Source organism: Gadus morhua, chromosome 14 (genome assembly GCF_902167405.1).
Source record: "Gadus morhua chromosome 14, gadMor3.0, whole genome shotgun sequence".
NCBI classification, from domain to species: Eukaryota; Metazoa; Chordata; class Actinopteri; order Gadiformes; family Gadidae; genus Gadus; species Gadus morhua.
The window spans coordinates 8,317,658-8,338,012 of record NC_044061.1 but is presented as its reverse complement, the minus strand read 5'-3'; the positions used below and the strand labels follow the sequence as shown (position 1 = coordinate 8,338,012).

At 42.6% G+C, this 20,355-nt stretch overlaps 5 protein-coding genes across 8 annotated transcripts; 3 read left to right on the top strand and 2 right to left on the bottom strand.

Annotated features, from left to right (window-relative positions):
* The first annotated feature begins 156 nt into the window (after positions 1-156).
* pop4 (POP4 homolog, ribonuclease P/MRP subunit) lies at positions 157-4,688 on the top strand. 2 transcript variants are annotated; one of them, XM_030377429.1, is made up of 7 exons: positions 157-314; positions 474-529; positions 1,532-1,824; positions 2,183-2,260; positions 2,374-2,435; positions 3,453-3,554; positions 3,866-4,688. In XM_030377429.1, exons 1-7 carry the CDS (start codon positions 308-310, stop codon positions 4,000-4,002), a joined length of 735 nt encoding a protein of 244 aa, XP_030233289.1. In that variant the 5' UTR covers positions 157-307; the 3' UTR covers positions 4,003-4,688. The 2 variants fall into 2 exon arrangements, with proteins under 2 accessions (XP_030233289.1, XP_030233290.1); XM_030377430.1 differs by having other exon boundaries at positions 173-314; positions 1,585-1,824.
* A 609-nt stretch (positions 4,689-5,297) lies between these two features.
* Positions 5,298-8,534, top strand: plekhf1 (pleckstrin homology domain containing, family F (with FYVE domain) member 1). Its single transcript, XM_030377432.1, has 2 exons — positions 5,298-7,124; positions 7,257-8,534. Exons 1-2 carry the CDS (start codon positions 6,875-6,877, stop codon positions 7,718-7,720), a joined length of 714 nt encoding a protein of 237 aa, XP_030233292.1. The 5' UTR covers positions 5,298-6,874; the 3' UTR covers positions 7,721-8,534.
* A 759-nt stretch (positions 8,535-9,293) lies between these two features.
* LOC115558898 (protein C19orf12 homolog) lies at positions 9,294-13,158 on the bottom strand. The gene is made up of 4 exons (XM_030377435.1): positions 12,665-13,158; positions 11,963-12,005; positions 11,371-11,532; positions 9,294-10,505 (listed from the first exon to the last, which is right to left on the bottom strand). Exons 3-4 carry the CDS (start codon positions 11,528-11,530, stop codon positions 10,240-10,242), a joined length of 426 nt encoding a protein of 141 aa, XP_030233295.1. The 5' UTR covers positions 11,531-11,532; positions 11,963-12,005; positions 12,665-13,158; the 3' UTR covers positions 9,294-10,239.
* A 107-nt stretch (positions 13,159-13,265) lies between these two features.
* si:ch211-260e23.9 (tumor protein p53-inducible nuclear protein 2) lies at positions 13,266-16,464 on the top strand. Of its 2 annotated transcripts, XM_030377433.1 has the most exons (5): positions 13,302-13,413; positions 14,155-14,217; positions 14,441-14,584; positions 14,752-14,893; positions 15,631-16,464. In XM_030377433.1, the coding sequence occupies exons 2-5, from the start codon at positions 14,214-14,216 to the stop codon at positions 15,857-15,859; spliced, it is 519 nt and encodes a 172-aa protein (XP_030233293.1). In that variant the 5' UTR covers positions 13,302-13,413; positions 14,155-14,213; the 3' UTR covers positions 15,860-16,464. The 2 variants fall into 2 exon arrangements, with proteins under 2 accessions (XP_030233294.1, XP_030233293.1); XM_030377434.1 differs by lacking the exon at positions 14,155-14,217 and having other exon boundaries at positions 13,266-13,413.
* Positions 15,996-20,355, bottom strand: zgc:162297 (uncharacterized protein F13E9.13, mitochondrial). Of its 2 annotated transcripts, none has more exons than XM_030377427.1 (7): positions 19,832-20,355; positions 19,611-19,720; positions 19,330-19,510; positions 19,011-19,161; positions 18,557-18,684; positions 16,653-16,929; positions 15,996-16,608 (listed from the first exon to the last, which is right to left on the bottom strand). In XM_030377427.1, exons 1-6 carry the CDS (start codon positions 19,902-19,904, stop codon positions 16,739-16,741), a joined length of 834 nt encoding a protein of 277 aa, XP_030233287.1. In that variant the 5' UTR covers positions 19,905-20,355; the 3' UTR covers positions 15,996-16,608; positions 16,653-16,738. The 2 variants fall into 2 exon arrangements, with proteins under 2 accessions (XP_030233287.1, XP_030233288.1); XM_030377428.1 differs by having other exon boundaries at positions 19,638-19,720; positions 19,832-20,354.

Sequence of the window (20,355 nt, the reverse complement as noted above, 5' to 3'; positions counted from 1 at the left end):
TGTTGTAGTGTTTCAACTGCACTCAATCAGTCAAGGTAATAAAAAACAGAAATCCAAACATTTTTGTCATTCAGCACAAATGGGAGTAACATAGCAAAGCCCTACCAAGCCGGTACTTGCCAACAGTAGGTGGCGATGATGCGCCATTGCAGTTGTTTTCTAAAACCAAAGTAAAAACGGAAGAAGTTCCTTCTGTTGCCGTCCATGCTGCCGTTGCAACTCACTAGTTATTTATTATGCCAACATTTTCGCCTTATTGCTAAAGTAACTATTTTGATGAGACAAAGGACACTTCCTAAACACAACGATGGAAGGTGAGTTTATTAATAAAGCCTTCTGTTATATATTTGCGTTTTTGGTATTTTCGTGTATCAAGTGAGATGTTTAATTCCGCATTACTAACGTAGCCTATTATTGCTAGTGACGGGGCATGTCGTTTATTTACAGTATTCAGTAACTTTCTCTTTTTGCAGAGAGACTTCTGCAGTTGAAGAATCCCCCCGAGATCCGAGAGGTTCTTGGTATTGGCGTAAGTACTCAAACTTAATTATTCAATTATCCTCAGCTGTCATTACTTTTTTATTGTTGAAACAATCTCTTAGGCCTCGTTCACACGAAGGGAAAACGCAGATATTTTCACGCGGTTTGGCCTCTCATTTACACGAAAACGCAGTTTTTGTCACAGAAAACGATCATTTCTAAAAAAAAAAAAAAACTCCGGCCAAAGTGGAGATTTCTGAAAACAGTGGTTATGTGTTGTCGTGTCAACGTGGAGAAACCATGAGAAACAGGGTTTTAGGTACTGAAACGTCACATTATGCGCCAGGAAATGCTTAACGTCATATGAGCGCCCTATGTTTACAGTTTGTTTGTTACAGGAAGACCCTCGTGTTATTCTTTGTTGTTGATTCTGATTGGCTTGCATGGCTTTATCCTTCTCCCTACAATGTCGCCCATAGGTTTGGCATAGTTATAATGGCGCTCGACGGCGTATTTATGCGTTTTGATTTAAACGACAACTTTTTTGAAAACGATGTTGTGTGCACGATGTTATTTTTGAAAACGGAGGGGGGGAAATATTCGTTTCTATAAATACCCTTATACGTATAAACGTGGCCTTAATGGGCCATCCTTCAGTTCGTCACTACTATCGTAGTGATTATATTTCGTCACTACTATCTCTGTGACGAACTGAAGTTATATGTGTGGTACATCTATGTGTGGTATTTCACATTGGTTCCAAGTTGTTCTCCATGTATTTTCTTTGGAACAGGGATTGTGTGGGGGGTGTAATCGTCCTGCTTTGACCTGCTCCTTCTTGCGTGCAGAATTAATCGTATATATTTGTATTTTAATCGAGGCGGAGGGATTAATGCAATTTTAATCTTGTATGTCACATGTAACGGCTATGTGTGCATGTGAAATACTAATGCGCATTCGCAATAGTCCCAAGTTGTTCTCAATGTATTTTGTGTGTTTGGGGGGGGGTGTATTCGCCAACCTTGCTGAGGCCTACTCTTTCTTGCTACAGAATAAAACTCTGAAGGTGGCGGAGCGTTTCACCCGTTATTTCATTGCGAACAGCATGAAGCAGTCGGAGGCACCGTTCCTGGAGGCAGCCCTGTCCCGCAAAGCGGTGATCCTGGAGTACGCCCGGGCAAAACGGCCCAAGGCCAAGAGGAAAAGCAAGGAGGGGAAGGGCAAAGCAGAGGTCCTGGAGTACGCCCGGAAAAAACGGCCCACGGCCAAGAGGAAAAGCAAGGCACTGAGTGCCGGGGAGAAAAGGAGACTCAAGGTGTTCGACATCAAGCCGGAACACCAGAGGTTGGTTCAATAAATATAGAGGAACTCAGTTTACCAAGAAAACATTAACTTTCATCAGCCCATGCGGCATAGGCTAAATCCATATAAAATCCGTGTAACATACTGGAAATTGATTGCCCAATTCACTTATTACTGTTTTCTGTTGTTGTGAGACATACTTTGTGTTAATTTTTGAATATCAATAAAACCCTTCTAGTGTGTATTAATTTAGATAACGAAGAGTCAAACTTCAAGATGCAAGTTTGTGTGAAACATCAATTTAAACAAAACAGCTCTTTCTGGGATGGGGGCATGCATTACAGGATGTACTTCTGCACAATGTGCTTTGAATATAATACCCATTATGTTTTCTTTGAAGATATGAGCTTTTTCTACCCCTGAATGACTTATGGAAACAGTACATCCTCAGCATATGCAACGGATTGAGACCATCGAGGTAAAGATTGGATTTCATATTCTTTTGTTTGACCTTGGGCCTTATAACCTTAGATTTAATACGCAAGATTTAGTTCTTTGCGTCTCTCGTGAGAATCTCATTCTATTTTACAGTAATCCACAACTTATCCAGCAGAAGCTACTGAAAGCAGACTTCCACGGGGCCATCCTAACAGGTAGGCTTCACTTGACCATTCACTATCCATCTTCGATTTAGCATGATCGGCCCCCGACGCCCCAGGAACCTTGCAGCTGGAAAAACCTGTCGTGGTTAGGGTGTTCGATTCCTAATCAACGTTAAACCCCGGTCCTGACTCCCTGCGATCACCATGGCAATCCCATTGCACTCATCGCCAAAGAAGGGTGATGACCCTGATGCCCTGGTTAAATTCCAAACCCGGCTCTTGTACCAACATGGCCCCCTAATCATACCCCAGTCTGTAATTAGATAGTTTCATCAATCCGCATCTCTCCACTTTGACAGCCAGTGTGTGGTGTTCTTACTTGGGCCTTCTGGCAGCCGTTTCTCCTCTAAGGGGGTGCTCCACACTGGATGAGTGAGCCCGGGTAGGCGTTCAAGTTGTATACAATTGTGGGCGCCTACAAGGAAGGTCCTGACCTCTTTCATACAGTATTTTGTCCCGACATCAAAAGCTTAATTTACGCCAGCATAGCATGGTCGGTTTTCTTTTTAAAGATGGATATTCAGCCAGATATTCAGGCACTGAATAACAGCGATCAGATGGAACTAAAAGACACGATCACCAGTATGAGTCTGAGTGAGTATAGCAGCGTTTACCTTCTGGGGAGACCAACTCCTCTTGAGAGACTTGGTTTGGTCATTATTTCTACTGAAGATGTGCCCTGCACTAAACATTACAAAGTGCCCTGCACTAAACATTAGACTAACAAAAATGCATTTAAAATGGATGCATCTCATGTTTAAAACTGTCCCCAGTGGATATAACAATAAAAGTGTATCCTGATATCGCTACAACAGTAGACAATTGTAAGGGCATACAAAATGAATACAAAAGTACCCGCTGGGATATGGACACTGTATTTGATTCCAATTTGTTGCTACATCTTCCATCCCTAGTGTTCTGTTGCTGCATTTCACACATATTAGATTGTTTAGGACACTGATGGGGACTGTGTGTTTACAACCATAAACTTGGATTCTCCTTCCACAGTGGTCCGGTCCAAGTGCCCATCCTATGTTGGAGCCACAGGCATTCTCGTCCAGGAGTTCAAGCACATCTTTAAAATAATCACCAAGGAGGATCGTCTTAAAGGTAATGACTTGTAGCAGAACTCCAGCTCTACATGGCTGCACATACTTGTATTAGAAATATTAAATTTGATTGCAGTATAAGTTTAGATATTTTTTTAACAGAGCAATCATTGAGATGATGTCTCAGTTAATATCTCTGGGACTGATGAACTAGGTTCTTATTCACAGACTGTGAGTCCTCTTCAAACTTGTGGTCCGATCTTATAAACTCTCTAATTCACAAGAGAAGCTTGTTTAAAGAAATATAATAACTTTGCGTCTCTTCTAATCCATCTCCCTGCCCTCTTTCCACTCTTGTCTTTGCGTACGTAGTAATCCCCAAGAAGAACAGCGTGTTTGCAGTAGAAGTCAACGGCTTTGTCTCCCATATCTACGGTAGCAAGTTTCAGTACCGCGCCAGCGAGCGCTCGGTCAAGAAGTTTAAAGTCAAGGGCAGCATTGACTTGTGACGGCGGTCATGGATTACTCACTTTTGGACTTGGAGGGAGGACCTTGGAACCAAAGCTATCATGGGCCTCAGTGGACTGGTGAAGTTGGTGCTTGTGTACCGAATCCTTTGTTGTTGGTATTGGGAAGCCATGAGTTGGATTGTCCGTATTGGGGCCCCAGCTGTTGTCAAGTGTACTATGCGTCTTGATTGTAGTTGGGCACCATGGTGTGAAATAAGATGAGCTAGATCTGCATGTTCGCACTCGAGGAAAAGTACCTTTAAGGATTTTAGCACGGCATACACATAGTAAATCTTTCTGAGCAGTGTTGCCCACATTCATGCCTGGTATCTCTAGGCTATCCATCTGAAAAACTGACAACAATAACAGTACTGTTAGACTTTATTTTCTGTGTGGCCGTACCACTGTTAGTGGCCACCAGAGGACAGCAGGATGGGAGATGGTGACAGATGGGAGATGGTGACAGACCTGACATTGCTTACAATGCATTCAAGTTTTTTTTTATGGTAGTCAACTAAACCAGCACATTCTTCAACATCTAAATGTTCCAGATTATTTTATGCATAACTTTGGTTAAAAGCATCTGCTGATTGACTTAAATCAATAACAAAGTAAAGACAATGTTTCACTAAGTATTTATTAAAACATGATCGTCTTCAAATAAAAGGGAAGCAAAAGAAAAGCAATCAGAAATCTCGCAAAATCTGTTGCGCCACAGTTCAAAGTAATGTGCTGTAATGTAGATGTCATCATTGAGGTCAAGATTCCTTAGACTATTTTACATGCCAGACTTCTCCTTTACTGAAAGCCCTGTGGAGGTGGTGCCTGTTCTCATAACCCAACTAGAGCTACAAAACCAATGTAAGACTAAATGTATCTTTAAAACTAAATGGTCAAGGAGAATTGTACTGAAGTATATATATGATCAAATGGTATTAAATGTATAATACTTGCTACATTTTGAACCATATAGAATAACATATGGTCATATATAAAGTGATCCAGGTGAAGCCTTAAACTATGGTACCACAAGTATCATTTAAAGTGCTTCATCAGTCTGATACAAACTAAACACAATAACAACCACTGAAGCAGATATAGCCTCAGCCAAGCCACAATAGTAGTCTGTGGATTATTTAATTGCAACTAATTCACTTTTTTATGCAGCACTCGGATACCTGGCTTGTGCCAGCCACCTGCGTGGTTTTTGGAGATTTGCCCAAGACTTGAGTTGACCAACCCTCAGGATCATCACATCTGGGAGGTAGCCTACCAGCCTACCAGGTGATCCAGTCAGCTAGGCTGGTAGGATGACATACATCTGGGTGGAAACTCCCGTGAGTGATGTCACCATTGGGTCATCAACATCCCTTGGTGGTAAAACAGGGGTACTTCTAAATTCCAGTTAACCCGTTCTAGGCACATTCAACAAACGGCTATAGACAGCTATATAATGTAAATATAGCGGCATAGCACAGTCTTGTCGAAAACATCCGTCCATCCTGGATGTAAGTCGGAGGACCAAGCCGTGGTTGGGGCCATCTCTCTGTGCTAAAGCTCCGTAACGGACCTCCCCCCTCAGCTCCTTGGTGACGTAGTTGAGCAGCGCCGCGGTCACCTGCTGCTGGAGCGTGGCGTTGCCCATCACCAAAGCGTCGACCTGCGCCACATCCCAGCAGCCCATCAGTCCCCCCACAGCACCGCCTACGGCCAGGAATCTATTCCATTTATTCCTCTTGAGATTCAATCATCAGAGAATATTACGTAGGAAAGCAGCTTTTAAAAAGGATTACAGACTGAAAAAGACAATCAACCCTCAGGATAATACATTTTGATATGTATGTGAGTGACTCGACTGGTCAATTAATGTCGGGGCCTCTAGACTGAAAGCAAATTATTCTAGTGCATACATGTTTGCACTCAAGTATCCTTGACCCTAGAGGTCATTTAAGGTCATATCAGAGAGTCATTTCAGGTAGGAAATCCGAGCACTTCTGCCTCTTTGAATGGCGTTAATGTGTTTTGGGTTTTTTATGAGACGACTCTTGCCACCGGCAATTTCACGAGGCCCGAAAAGCAGCCCTCCAAAAAAGGCACACACTGCAACAATCATAGCTCCTTTGGTAGCCGTTTGAAATTAAACAGTAATTTTCTGCTGAGCCGAGACTTCACAGGCGCATGGCGTGTGCCAGTACTGGAGTTGGGAGATGGTGACAGACCTGACATTGCTGACAAAGCATTCAAGGTTTTTTTATGGTAGTCAACTAAACCAGCACATTCTTCAGCATTTAAATGATCCTTTTTTATGTATGTTTCTTTCTTTTTAAATTACGGCTAATCAAATACTTTCCAGTAACATGAAGCATTACTGGACTTATTTTTGGCTCAGCCCCATGACCTATTCTGTGCAAGTGGTTAAGCATGTGTACCAGTGTTGCCATGATAAGACGGATGGGCTTTTTCCACATTGAATATTGACTTGTGATGACGTTGACCTGCACTAAACGTAGGCCTATTGTCATATCGATAAAGCATATGGAGTGACCTCTTTCGTAGAACGAGTGACCACAAAACGTTTTGTGAGTCTATTGTTTTTGGGTTCCAAATAAATACAACTCTTGAGTAATCTGAATGTGTAAAATAATGATGAATACCTATTTTTACCCTTCGGGTGAAGATTTCACATTTTGGGGAACTTGGCCTCCTTGGGAGTTCAGGGTTGTCATTTGTTGGGGGAGGAGCATGGTGTGCCAACATCCTCGTAATGAGTCTTGAAATGTACTGCACACCAAAATCTGTCCACACAACCTCATTGATCTGCATTCGCTGCTCAACGTCTTAACACTAGACTTTTAACAGTGCAAGTCAAGTCATGGCAGCCAACAACCGATCGTTCACCAAGGTGAACCATGCCCGCATCAAGGCGGTTGAGCGCTCGTTCGGACCCGGTGCGAGGCCCCTTTGCAAGGCTGGCAGGGTGCTGGTTGGAGAGGGACGGCTATTGAAGCGCAGCCGCGGCGGGAATCAGCCCAAAGCATTTTTTCTCTTCAACGACGTGCTGGTGTACGGCACAGTCGTCGCGTCGTGTCAGTGGCACAAGAACCGGAGAATCGTACGTCTAGGTGAGACACTGTGTGTGTTTGTGTGTGTGTGTGTGTGTGTGTGTGTGTCAGAGAGAGATCAAGATATAATCTTCGTTTTTAAAGATATATTAAAAGGATTTCAAATAATATAAATCTATATTATGGTTGTAGAGGACATCGAGCTGGAGGACCACGAGGACAGCCCACCAATGGAGAACCACTGGCTGATCCGCACGCCTCGCAAGTCCTTCTACGTGGCGGCCGGCTCCCCCGAGGAAAAACGCGCCTGGATGGAGCGCATCGTCGAGTGCCGCGAACGCCTGCTGCAGGGCGCCGCCACTCGCCAGCACAGCTCCACCTTCCAACCCTACGCCCCCACCTGGATCCCAGACCATGTGTCGACCATGTGCATGCGATGTCCCAACAAGTTCTCCTTCATCCAGCGCCGCCACCACTGCAGGAACTGCGGTTTCCTGGTGTGCGCGGCGTGCTCCCAGCAGCAGGCCGTGCTTCCCAACATCCACCGCCGCGAGCCCCAGAGGGTGTGCGAACTGTGCCACACAAGCCTCCTCAAGGGGCAGGAGAGGACCGAAAGGATGGGGGACAGCAGGGGGGGAGGGCCTGGAAGTCAGTGATGATGATGAGGGGGTCGGGGATGGACTTCCAAGGGCCCAGCAGGTTGGACTCCCATAAACCTGGTCCCCGTGCGTATTTAAGGAGCCAGCACACCTGCGGCCTGGGAAAATGAACAATTCTCCAGACATTCTTATGTGATTTTTGTTTTAAAAAGATTTACAAAACAGAGCGGGACTTGAGAAATATATATGTACACTGAAGTGGCGAAGGAAGTTGTTTCCCAACCATGTCTGTCGCAAGAAGCATCATTTGTAATTGTTAGTAGTTTACAAAATCTATTCGAAATGCACTTTAAAGGGGGAGTGTGGATTGATCTAGGGCAGAGGTGTCAAACACAAGGCCCGCGATCCGAATCAGGCCCGCTAACTCATTTTATGTGGCCCGCAGTAGCTTCAAATGAATTTGAAAATCGTACAAAAATGCAAAAAAGTTCTGCCACACATCTCTGATAACCTATCATTGCATTCCCCACCAAAAAGCCCTGTGGGAAATGGTTCTAGAACTGGATGATAAAATGACAACGGTCAACTGGTCATTATATGGCAGTGATTCAGGCTCGTGGCCTGGATCTGCGCCAGTTCCAGCAGTTTTTGCAGGAGGTTGCTAAGAATATTGAGATGTGACATACCCTACACAGAATTAAGGTGGTAGGACTGCAGTCCTCAAACAAGTTTTTGAGCTTGGTAACGTTTATTTAATAACTTATGTTTTTTAACTTATGTTACTTTTTTTTATTCACTTGAACAGTTTGATCTTTGAGTTATGTTGGTTTTCTTCACTTGATAAATTAAAAGGATTTATGTTAATGTAACAGAGCAATTTTCTTAGTTGCTTGCATATATATTCAAATGTATGTAATTGCATGTACAAGTATGCAATGTATATTTATGCACCTGAATATATAATAATCAGACAGTTATTTAACAATATCTTAAGGAATAGTTAAATTATGTAGTCTTACAGTTACAACCGGCCCTTTCAGGGGAACCTATAGAGATTAGGCTACCAGGTTCCTTAATTAAACATCCATTCAATGCATAGCTTTAAGTGCGCGAAAAGCTCTATATAATTCCAATTTATTATTATTATAGCTGAGTGCATGGCGCAATACATGGGATGCCACAAGAGGCAAGTTACCGGAAATCGATAAGCCTTACTAGCTTTTATTTGCTTTTCTTATTTGCCCTTCTATATAAGGACTGATAAGTCACAGACACCACTTTCACAGAATTTTAAAAGGGTTAACTGGCACTTGCTTTAACCCACTGTAATAACATAAGGTTACTGGTACTCACTTGTGCATTTAGTCATGGTGCATAACCGGTTCATTGGATCAACTGACTAAATCCATTTTGTTTAGCAGCTGTTCCGCTCAACAGCTCAACAGAAAGCGCATGTAGATATGTGATGTATCTTTATTGTTTTTCTGATTACTATGACCACCATGCATTCTATTAAGTATTTTCTTTATCAAATATTTTTTACACTAAACTCTATTCTAGGCAGATTATTTTATGCATAACTTTCGATAAAAGTATCTGCTGATTGACTTAAATCAATAACAAAATAAAAAAGTGTTTCACTAAGTATTTATTAAAACATGATCGTCTTCAAATAAAAGGGAAGGAAATTAAAAGCAATCAGAAAACTCCATCGCAAAATCTGTTGCGCCACTGTTCAAAGTAATGTGCTGTAATGTAGATGTTATCATTGAGGTCAAGATGCCTTCCAGACTATTTTACATGCCAGACTTCTCCTTTACTGAAAACCCTGTGGAGGTGCTTCCTGTTCTCATAACTCAACTAGATCAACAAAGCCAATGTAAGACTAAATGTATCTTTAAAACTAAATGGTCAAGGAGAATTGTACTGAAGTATATATATGATCAAATGGTATTAAATGTATAATACTTGCTACATTATGAACCATATAGAATAACATATGGTCATATATAAACTCATCCAGGTGAAGCCTTAAACTATGGTACCACAAGTATCATTTAAAGTGCTTCATCAGTCTGATACAAACTAAACACAATAACAACCACTGAAGCAGATATAGCCTCAGCCAAGCCACAATAGTAGTCTGTGGATTATTTAATTGCAACTAATTCACTTTTTTATGCAGCACTCGGATACCTGGCTTGTGCCAGCCACCTGTGTTGTTTTTGGAGATATGCCCAAGACTTGAGTTGACCAACCCTCAGGATCATCACATCTGGGAGGTAGCCTACCAGCCTACCAGGTGATCCAGTCAGCTAGGCTGGTAGGATGACATACATCTGGGTGGAAACCCCCATGAGTGATTTCACCATTGGGTCATCAACATCAACATCCCTTGGTGGTAAAACAGGGGTACTTCTAAATTCCAGTTAACCCGTTCTAGGCACATTCAACAAACGGCTATAGACGGCTATATAATGTAAATATAGCGGCATAGCACAGTCTTGCTGAAGACATCTGTCCATCCTGGATGTAGGCCGGAGGACCAAGCCGTGGTTGGGGCCATCTCTCTGTGCTCAAGCTCCGTAACGGACCTCCCCCCTCAGCTCCTTGGTGACGTAGTTGAGCAGCGCCGCGGTCACCTGCTGCTGGAGCGTGGCGTTGCCCATCACCAAAGCGACGACCTGCGCCACATCCGTCCAGTCCAGGCTGCTCAGGATGGCCATGACGGAGGCGGTGAGCTTCTTCTGCTGGCTGGGAGGCAGCTCCATCAGGACCTGGGGCAGGGGCCGGAACTCCCCCGCCGTCGCCCAGCAGCCCATCAGGCCCCCCACAGCACCGCCTGCGGCCAGATATTCATTTCATTTATTCTGCTTGAGATTAAGGCCCCGTGCACCAAAGAAACGATTTGTGAATACGCGTACGTCTAGCGCTGGGCCGACCGTCCGGACGGATCGGGCGGTTTCGGTGGCCGATAACACACTTTTTTGAAACCAGGTCCCAGGGTGGATAAGATTAAAACGTCCCTATGCGTTTTCGTGTTCGGATTCGTGCGGACACCAAAAACGCAGACGATGACGTTGTCGTCCCCCCCGGCCAGGAGGGGAACCTCAGTCGAATTGGTTTTGTTTGATTTGATTTGTGTTCTTTTTGTAGCTTTAAATACAGCCCCTTGATAAATCCTACTAACTGTACATTATAAAGTAATTTCTGCTCAATCTAAAAGGTTTAAAAACTGCTTTCTCCGCCTGTCTTCTTTCATTGGTGGAGAACCTGCGCCACAGAGTGGCCTTCAATATGTACTACAGTGTCTCTACAGCTAGATGCGTATTCGCAATGATTCCGTCTTTACAGAGATATTCCTGAAACGCATCAAAGGAAAACGGAGGGGAAAAGATTGTTTTTGCCAGTATGGAAGGGGCCTAAGATATCAGGTATTATACTGTAAAAAGCAGTTTTTTAAAAGGTTTACAGACTGAAAAAGACAATAAACTCACAATAATACATTTGGATATAGATGAGTGACTCGACTGGTTGATTATTGTCAGGGCATCTGAAAGCAAATGATTCTAGAACATAAATGTTTGCACGTAAACATCCTTAATCCTAGAGGTCATATCAGAGGACATTTCAGTTAGGCATCAGGGCACTCCCGGCTCTTGAAATGGCGTTAATGTGTTTTGGGGGTTTTGGGAGAAGACTCTTACCGACGGCTATTCCCGGTGGCCCGCCAAGCAGCCCTCCTATTAAGGCACACCCTCCAGCCATCATAGCTCCTTTGGTAGACTGCCGAAATGTAATATTAATGTTCTGCTGAGCCGAGACATCACAGCAGAGGCGCATGACGTCTTCCATTCGTGGAGACATCCCTGCATTGGGGTTTTGGGGAGATAAAATAAGACAACAAACGTTTTAACTTTACGTTACATTGATTCATGTACTGAGTACCCTGTACTGCTTATTGGGATATTAGCATTGCAGTGAATTAATCACTTCTGATCAAGGATCATTGTTTTGTCCGATTAATCCATAGTGACTTTAGTAATCATTCAGAACAAACAAGTACAACTGCCTTTATCCTATTTCACAATAACTTTGAGATAGCCATTACAAGCTGTTTCGAAATCTGCCTTTTCTTGTGTTTTAGTGACATAACAATAATTGTAATGGCTATTCACACTCACATCATGTGGCATAATGTCACCCCTTTAAAAAGGAAAATTGAAGTTGAAAAAAACACTAAATGTGACACAAATATCGATGGAAACCCCACACATATGTTAGTTTAATATACATCACCTATGAGTATTCTGTTCACAGTTCACCAGGAATATGCCAGTATCTGGAAAACAGGAGACAACAACAATTTTTACATGCAAATAAAAATAAACATGACATATTGGAATTCGACATTAGGAAGAGCTGCTGGGAAATTATCTATTATCAGTATCCTTACATTATAAGTGTAAAAAATATTCATGAACTTTTTATTGTATTATTGGTTGCACACTGCCATCTGCTGGTAAGGTTTCGTTTTCAAGTTCGGCAAGTTACGAAAAATAAGGATAATTTGATAAGTAGGCAATCCCACAGAGCACTTAATAGAAAGACAATTTATATAGACCGTAATATATATTGAGGATTAAAAACAAAGGTTAGATAAACAGTTGATAAATCCACATTTAGTGTTGTCAAAGGCCGAGTAGGAAGCAAGAGAATATGTTGAAGCGAATTCACACAATAGGGGTCCAGTAGCTCTAGCCACATTATGATTACCCTTTGAATAATTATCCTTTCTTTACTCGATTTTCAGTTCATAAAATATCACATATAAAGTAAGAAGAACACAAACCAGACAAGGTTTGATACCTAAGGCAGCGGTGAGATACATGTGTGGAAGTAGGGATAGTAAGGCATGGTCATAAAAGCACAAACCGACCGAAGAACAAATTCGATTCGTTATGACAGAACAAAAGTATTGAATACACAAATAAATCTTACCTTCTTCAACTCGATTTTAACTGGAAACTTTAGTCTGTTCAGCAGCAATGCATCATGGGATCGATGACAGGGGAACCCAGGATGTTGATGGGCTTTCGCGTTGAGAGCAGGCTATACAGATATCGCTTCCTCACCAATGTCAAATATCATAAACACATTATAAAAAACACACAAAGTCGAATAACGCAAGTCGAATATTTTGAGTTATTATTGTTCAAAAAACGGAACAGAGGTTTGATTTTTTTGGTCTTAACCGCGGTACATATAGCCTACTGGATTCAGATTTAGCAATAGTTAGAACCTATTACAAAGTAGAACAATTCAATCGATGGTCTACAATCATTTAAAAAATCAATTGTTTAAAAGGGTTAGACACATTCAATCAAAAAAGGATACTTAATAATTGGCATAATGAGGGCCAGAGAGGTCAGGACAGGAGAGCATGAAGCTATAATAATACAAAAAAGTGCGTCTCTCCTGTGCTGAGAGGAGAAAGAGATCAAAACATGTTTGTGAGTTTTACGTCTCTGTTTAGGAATGCAAGGCATTGCGAAACAATGAGTCATTTTGAGAGGTGAGAGCAGTGGACGTAAACACAGACGCCTTGGGGGCGGGGCTTTGTGACGTATCCGGTATATGGGGACGCACTCGGGCACGTAAACAACTTAAAGATAAAAACAATCCCTGAAGACTGTTCTCAACGTGAGGGCGCTTCAAAGGATATATACTTTTTTTGGTATAATTGAAAGGTAAGGCATGAGCATTTTCTCAACAGAAAGCCAATTGTATTTCTATTGTGTTTTTTGGGGTCGGCCTGTGGTTTGGGAAGTGGTTTGTATTCTGCTGCCTATTGTTCTTCAATCCGCCTGTTCACCAAAGATTGGACTGATTAAAGCGATTCGAACAATAAGTGTTTTTTCTGCACAGAAAAAGCCATTTCGCTTTTGTGTCTCTGTTGAACTGCAAAAAGCCTAACAATATGGCATAATCCTGGGTCTGTATCTTTGGTAGACAGTTTTTGACGATAGACGATAAACAAGGAGGCTAATCAGCTGTTGCTCTCTGTGAATAAAAATCCAAATGACCTATGGATTGATTTTAATTTTCCCTAATATAGCATTAGAAAGCTTTACAAATATCCAGGGGCATATCTCTATGAAATCATCTGAACACTACTTTGAATACAGTGATCAAATGATTCGATCTTTCAGTATGCTGAGCAAAGCCTACGAATTGCAATGTTGCGATTAAATTTAATGGTGTGTTTTTCTGATGGATATTCTCGAACATGCAAATAAATGTTTACTAATAAATCTAGTGGATTCCAAAATGTAATGATGAAAACCATCTCGTCAAAACAAGCAAATAAAAATGAGGGTTTAAACTATACAATCGGGCTGATGACGTACAAGCCAGCTAACCTAACTTTCCATGAGGCGTGACAGCTGGGGCACTGCCATTTCGTGAGACTGAACTTTGTTTACTTCCAGGCCCCTAGCCCTTGGCAATTCAGCCGATCGTCTGCCTCGAAGCGACTCGGGTTTCCCAGATGAGTTAAGCAAGCAAATGACAGCGGTGGTGGAAGCCTAGATCGAAATGCTGACCATTGAGTCTGGGGGAGTGGCAAAATGTTTTCGTTGGAGGCTTCTTCTCAAACGCTCCGGGTTGACCGCAAGGGGGCGCCATTTCACATGATGATCATATACTGTAAAGATCGTCGTTTTACCAATCGACCAATAATCAACCCCACTGCTTTTAACTACTTTGTGTTTTCAGATTGTGATAGAGGTGAAAAAATGATTGGCAAGATTCTTTATCATCTCCTTGGAAATTCCGCTGAAGACTTTGAAGCTGGTGAAGAAAGTTATGAAGACCTGATGGAGTTCGAGGAGGGAGGCTGGGTTATAGTCAACGTCTCAGGTGAAGATCCACACAATCATCTGAAAATGTAAAAAAAAAAAAAGCTAAACTATCAGCTTTTCACTGCAGCCGTATGGAATATTGTAACGGCCAACTAATGACAGAAATAATACAGAGCTGTTTGCACGGATATATTATGTACTTATTATGTACGTATCAATGCACAGAGGACGTGACTCTGTCTGTGCCACTGGTGGACCCCCTGGAGAACCTGTTGATTGAACACCCCAGCATGTCTGTGTACCAGAGGAGATGTGAGACCACCGAAGGAGAGGGTCTGGCCTCCGATGAAGAAGGCGACACGGCCAGGTACGTTTACTACATTTGCAGGAACGCAAAGCAAAACATACTGTCTCAAGTCAGTTACAGTTTGCAGACGTCCAAAAGCCAATTGATCCAATGTGTCCTGCACTTGACCAATAAGGCCAATATAAACAAATATGTATTTTCTTTTGATACAATTTTTACTTGTCATCTCTTTCCTGCCTTGGCTTTCCATTGTCTATAATGCGTTCGAGTATTCTCTGCGAGCCGACTCGGATCTCGGATCTGACGCCACGCCCACGTCCCGCGTTTAAGTAGTAGGCAATAGGCCATAGTCAAGTCAAGTCAAGTTTATTTATATAGTACATTTAAAACAACAGTAGTTGACCAAAGTGCTGTACACAAATACAATATATTTGTGTACATAGGCAGAGATACGGACGCAGTAAGGTATTGCAGTAATACGAGTGATTGAAATTAGCATTTAAACCACCGAAGTGGTCAAAGCACAATGAAAACAGTTTATGCTTCAAGTCACACTGGGCGCAGCCATCTTGAATTCTGTCTCGGAATTTTGCTCTGTCACCACTGAGTTCAACCGAGATGGCGAGTTCGCCGTCCGAGGAAAAGGGGCGTGTTTGTGCGTGTCACTAGGCAACGTCCTCGGACCTCCGAGACGGATGGATATTAAAACGCAGGTCTAGCAAGATCCTCCCCACATCCGATACTGTTTTACCGTTACTCAAAGCTCACTACTGCCCCCTCTTGGTGTTCCCCAACAGGTCAGTGGCGGTGCGGCGGCACATTTCATGGCTTCTGGCTGCCTGGGGCATCCCCCTCACGAGTGCAGTCCAGTTTTTGGCACTCCAGCGGTCCCAGAGCCAGGGGGAGCGCCACAAGATGAGCCGCAGCGCCCTCAACAGGCAGAACCTGGTCAAGACACGCTTCTCCCCCAGCGAGAAACGCTACGGATACTTCAAGCAGCCGGGTCAGCGCCTCTACAACTACTAGAAGCCTGATCCCTGGCCTGGTGGGTGGGGTGGGTTTTTGTGGTTGACCTGTCAAACATGTGGATTTACGGCACGGCACAGTGCTTTGACCCTTGACCCCGGGGCAAATCGCTCAATGTACTGTTGGATAATTTTTTTTTTTTTTACATGAACGTACTTGGGTTTGCTAGCCAGATTACATCTAAAAACCTTTATTGGTTATGGTTACCAAAAATTATTATGACACAAACGTTCCTTGTGTATGCATGAACATGTTTGCCTCTTGTTGGTACACGGCAGTTTCACTCTTTCACCGTATGCATCAAATGTTTTCGGGAACATTGTATGAGCCACGCTACCAAACATACAAAACAACAGAAATTATGATATGTGAAGAAACATAACTTGTCATTTTAATGTTTAAACGTCTTTGCAATTAAAATTAATTCTGATTAAAGATTACAGAATGTATACCATTTTATAATATTCAGTGGATTCTTATTTTTAACATGTTACATCATTGAAGCCTTTACATAATGTATGAAATTGTATTATGTACAGCCGTTTTGTATTTGTGAATATTTATAAAAATGTACAAAAAAAATCGAATAAATCTTGTTTTTTAAATTGTGGCCTGGGTGTCATTTTATTGAGAAAATATAAAGTAAAAAAAAAACAATTTGTACTATTTAGTGTTATTTGTATCCATAGCATCTTGCAGTGAATTGTGATAAAGGTAATACAGGAGCAGGTGGGGATAAGGCATCTGTCTCTAGGATGCCTACAGGTTAAGTGATCATCCAAGCACACAACTTATAAGACAATAACATTTTCTACGAAAGGAAAACACTTGGACACATTCCAACCTGGGGAAATAAGAAGTCAGTACCACCCAACAGCCTTATCCTCGAAGTTGCTTGATCTTGCTCATAAATCTCCTGACATTCTCTTGGTCGACAGGATTGGCCCAGTGGCCGTCCTTCTTGAAGTGAGAGCCAATGATCATGGCGTTTGCGTCCATGTAGTGATCTACGTTGTCGTACGTCACTCCTGAGCCGATCAGCACAGGGATGTTCACACTCAGGGCAACCGCTGAATGGTTCATTACAAAAAGATGACCATTTTGTCATTTATTGCATGTTAACAACAATATTTGGAATCATTCTTGATATGGAATCTCTTGATGTTGTCTGTTTAACCGGTAAGATTTCTTTAGCTTATTTTATGCTTTTTCTATACGGCAATGATTTTGAAAAAGGATGCAACAAGCATATATGTTCTTAAAGGTAAGCCATTATTGAATTATGATCATGACTTGCTATAGCAGTTTGAAATGGTATACAGTGTTCACAAGTGGCTTCCATAATCACACTCTGAAAGCACTATGAAGCAGCTGTCAAATCCACAGATCTCCTGGGCCCTTACCCTCCGCAGCCCCTTCAGCCACAAAGACCCCAAGCCAAGAATCAGCCAAGTCAGGGCCCTTGCCAGTATATAGCTCATTAACCTCAACCACAGAGATGAACAACACTTCAAATCACAAACCTTCCAATCAGCTGAGGGCCCTTGCAACCCAACACACATGCCCCCAAGTATTGTACAAAAGGGCATCGGCCAGCTATAGCCAGATGTATTGCATCTCATGCGGGGGAACAAGGATCAACGTGACCTATTTTGTGTTGGCACTCTTCTCTCTTTGACTGACACTCGTGCAGGTTTCTTGCAGTTGTCACGTATGCGTAGGATACTTCCCAGAAGCGTTAAGGTTTTGGCAAACATGCACCCGGGGAACCTCGGACTTTGTACAAGCTAACCTCCCTGACACTGTGATTTGATCCCTGCTCCCAGCTCTTGCCTGCATGTCTTTGTCTTTGTGTATAAGAAATATACTGTATTTTGAAGTGGTGGGTTGGTCAGGGGGCTTTAAATAGTAATGCCGAGGCCCAAATTAGCTTGGAAAGTCCCAAGGACACTGAGCCTTGTATGCAGGCGAGCTAAGTCGGAGTGTCACATCATGGGGGAACAGCCAGGTTTGTACAGTATGCTTCACACATTGAACAGGTTGTCCTGCCCACATTCAATTTAAATTTAACTATCACAGACTGTTGGTAAGTCAGAGGTTTTGAATGTCCTACTGACCCAAATATGGTCACTGAACTTTGTTTTTGTCACTAAGTGCTCAGTATGTTTCATATTCTTATTATAAACTCGATAATTTATTTTAGTTATTCATTTAAAACTTTCACAAGGAGCATGCCTGTGGTGGTCTGTGTACAGTATCTGTACAAATGCTTTCCTCAGAAAGCACAATCTCAAAAGCACAACAACCATATTTCCGCCTGCCTTATTGGGTAACAACAACCCATGTAAACTCTGAAGCTGACGCCAAGTCTGGATTTCAAAACCCTGCTACGCTCACGGAGGCCCTCTGGCTGGCAGACATGAGAGTTACATCAGGAATGTTGGGAGTGCTTCCCGTGCTCCTTAAATCAAAGGTGAATCCTTTTGATCACATTTGAGAGGGCCTTGTACCCTTTACCACATTACACTACGGTGCACGACCCCTAGGTCAGTCACAATCCAGGGGTTCAAACACACAACCATTGGGCTGCGTGTCACCGTTACCAATAAACTATCTTTAACTTCTGCATAAGGCATTGGAAAGACAGTGTACACAGTAGGACAGTAATTATACACATCATCTTTTAGCGAAAACCACCTTTGAGTTCCTGTGGATCTGCCTGCGCCCCGGTCGCGATCCCCGTGACGATGATGCCGTCTGAGAGGAAGAACTCGGCTGCCTTCGCTGTCTCTTCTATGCTCACATCAGACGTCAGGGCATGAGAACTGGAAAGCAAACACACAAACGCACTTGTTGAAAGATCAAGACAAGGCCCTATTCAAGCATCAACCTAGATGGTGTGCATGTTGTACAGTGGTTAGAGGGCCTGTGAAAAGGCTTCTTAATGACATACGTCTTCGTTTGTAGTAGTAGACAATGTTTAGCTATTGCAATATGGAGGTATTTTGAAAGTGTGTGATTTACTTCGCATCCAAGGCATCTAGGAGGCCTAAAGGTTGGGCTATGGACACCAAACCCAGGGCCTTTCGCCTAGGGAATCGGACTCCCAACTCATTCCCATGTTCCCATTCCCTACTTCTCGTGAGCACACCTGTGTTTCTTCTTGATGTCAGTGAAGATCTGGATATGCTCTGCTCCTATCTGCCTGCGGTACCGCAGCAGGTCCCCAGCGCATGCATTCAAAAGGCCCTCATCCGCCACGTGGGAAAACACAAAGCCCTCGGCTCGCATGAAATCTAGACCTGATAAAAAGGCAACAGACGAAAACACGGATATAGAGCAACATGTGGGTGAACTACAAAAAACCCATTCATGGATTATGTGGGATTTTGAATGACAACAAATGATCATGCATCTGAGATGCATGAACAGAGAACAGATGTATTCAAACATAGTAGCGGGTGTTGTACCTGAAGCGAGAGCCACAGCTATGGCGGGTTTGTTAGCAGCAGACAGTATTTGTATTCCAAGGGGCAGAGTAGGACAGAGGCCCCTCACAGTGGTACACACTGCTGTCATGGAGGCACACACTTCGGGCCCCACGGATAAGGAGTAGGGGATATCATGCATGTTTTCAATGATCAAGCCATCCTAAAAAGGAACACAGAGACAAAACTTTACTTATTTCCTGTACACTTTTTTCAGAGGTTTTGTTTAAAATCAAACATACTATTTGATAGCTGTTCTTCACCATTCTTAGTGCAATGTATCTACTTACAATCCCCACATTTAGGTATATCTCTGCTTCTTTGCATGCCTCATAGGTAATTTGGGAAATGTTCATCTTATTCAAAGGCGTACCTGGGATATCATACAGCATGGCATAAAATATTCAATCATTTCAAAGTACAAAGACAACGTTTGGATGATAATCAACAAATCAGAAAACAGTAGTTCTTAATAAAGCTTTACCTGGCATGGCTTGGACATGAATCATTCCAATAACTACAGATTTAAGTCGCCCAAAAAGTTGCGAGAACTTCATTTTCGTACGGTCAAGAAATGCAAATACAGATTTGAAACCATTTTTTGAGCGAGAGGCTATCTGGGTCACGTGACAGTCCGATGTCCAAGTTTACTTTACTGAACAACTAATCAAAATAGTTAACCAAACGAGTTATTTTAACAGATTGAAGATCGCAATTGAAACGGATATGTATCAAATTCATCCTAACAGGTTTCCGTGGATGTTATGCTTGAAAGCGTTAAAGATTGTTGTCCCCCGCGTTGACGTGCAAGGTATGCGATTTGACACGCCAACCCTGATAATAATTGCCAAAGCAGACATTTATACACAATGACAACATGGGACCTCTGTTGCTGCAAATGATTCCGTAAGATTAAGCCATTATCCCTGCGAAATAAAGTAATCAAATATGGTTTATTTGGCTGCTTGGAGAAGGCTACAGCACTTTGTTTACATCTGACAGCGTAGC

Coding starts and splice junctions, on each gene's coding strand:
- pop4 (XM_030377429.1), top strand. Junction 2,261..2,373: donor AACGGATTGAGACCATCGAG/GTAAAGATTGGA, acceptor TCTATTTTACAG/TAATCCACAACTTATCCAGC. Junction 3,555..3,865: donor CAAGGAGGATCGTCTTAAAG/GTAATGACTTGT, acceptor TTGCGTACGTAG/TAATCCCCAAGAAGAACAGC.
- plekhf1 (XM_030377432.1), top strand. CDS start 6,875: ATGGCAGCCAACAACCGATCGTTCACCAAGGTGAACCATGCCCGCATC. Junction 7,125..7,256: donor CCGGAGAATCGTACGTCTAG/GTGAGACACTGT, acceptor TTATGGTTGTAG/AGGACATCGAGCTGGAGGAC.
- LOC115558898 (XM_030377435.1), bottom strand. CDS start 11,530: ATGTCTCCACGAATGGAAGACGTCATGCGCCTCTGCTGTGATGTCTCG. Junction 10,506..11,370: donor GCCACCGGGAATAGCCGTCG/GTAAGAGTCTTC, acceptor ATCTGGCCGCAG/GCGGTGCTGTGGGGGGCCTG.
- zgc:162297 (XM_030377427.1), bottom strand. CDS start 19,904: ATGAAGTTCTCGCAACTTTTTGGGCGACTTAAATCTGTAGTTATTGGA. Junction 19,511..19,610: donor GATACATTGCACTAAGAATG/GTGAAGAACAGC, acceptor GTTCCTTTTTAG/GATGGCTTGATCATTGAAAA. Junction 16,930..18,556: donor AGATCCACAGGAACTCAAAG/GTGGTTTTCGCT, acceptor TGAACCATTCAG/CGGTTGCCCTGAGTGTGAAC.
- si:ch211-260e23.9 (XM_030377433.1), top strand. Junction 14,585..14,751: donor GGTTATAGTCAACGTCTCAG/GTGAAGATCCAC, acceptor ATCAATGCACAG/AGGACGTGACTCTGTCTGTG. Junction 14,894..15,630: donor GAAGAAGGCGACACGGCCAG/GTACGTTTACTA, acceptor GTTCCCCAACAG/GTCAGTGGCGGTGCGGCGGC.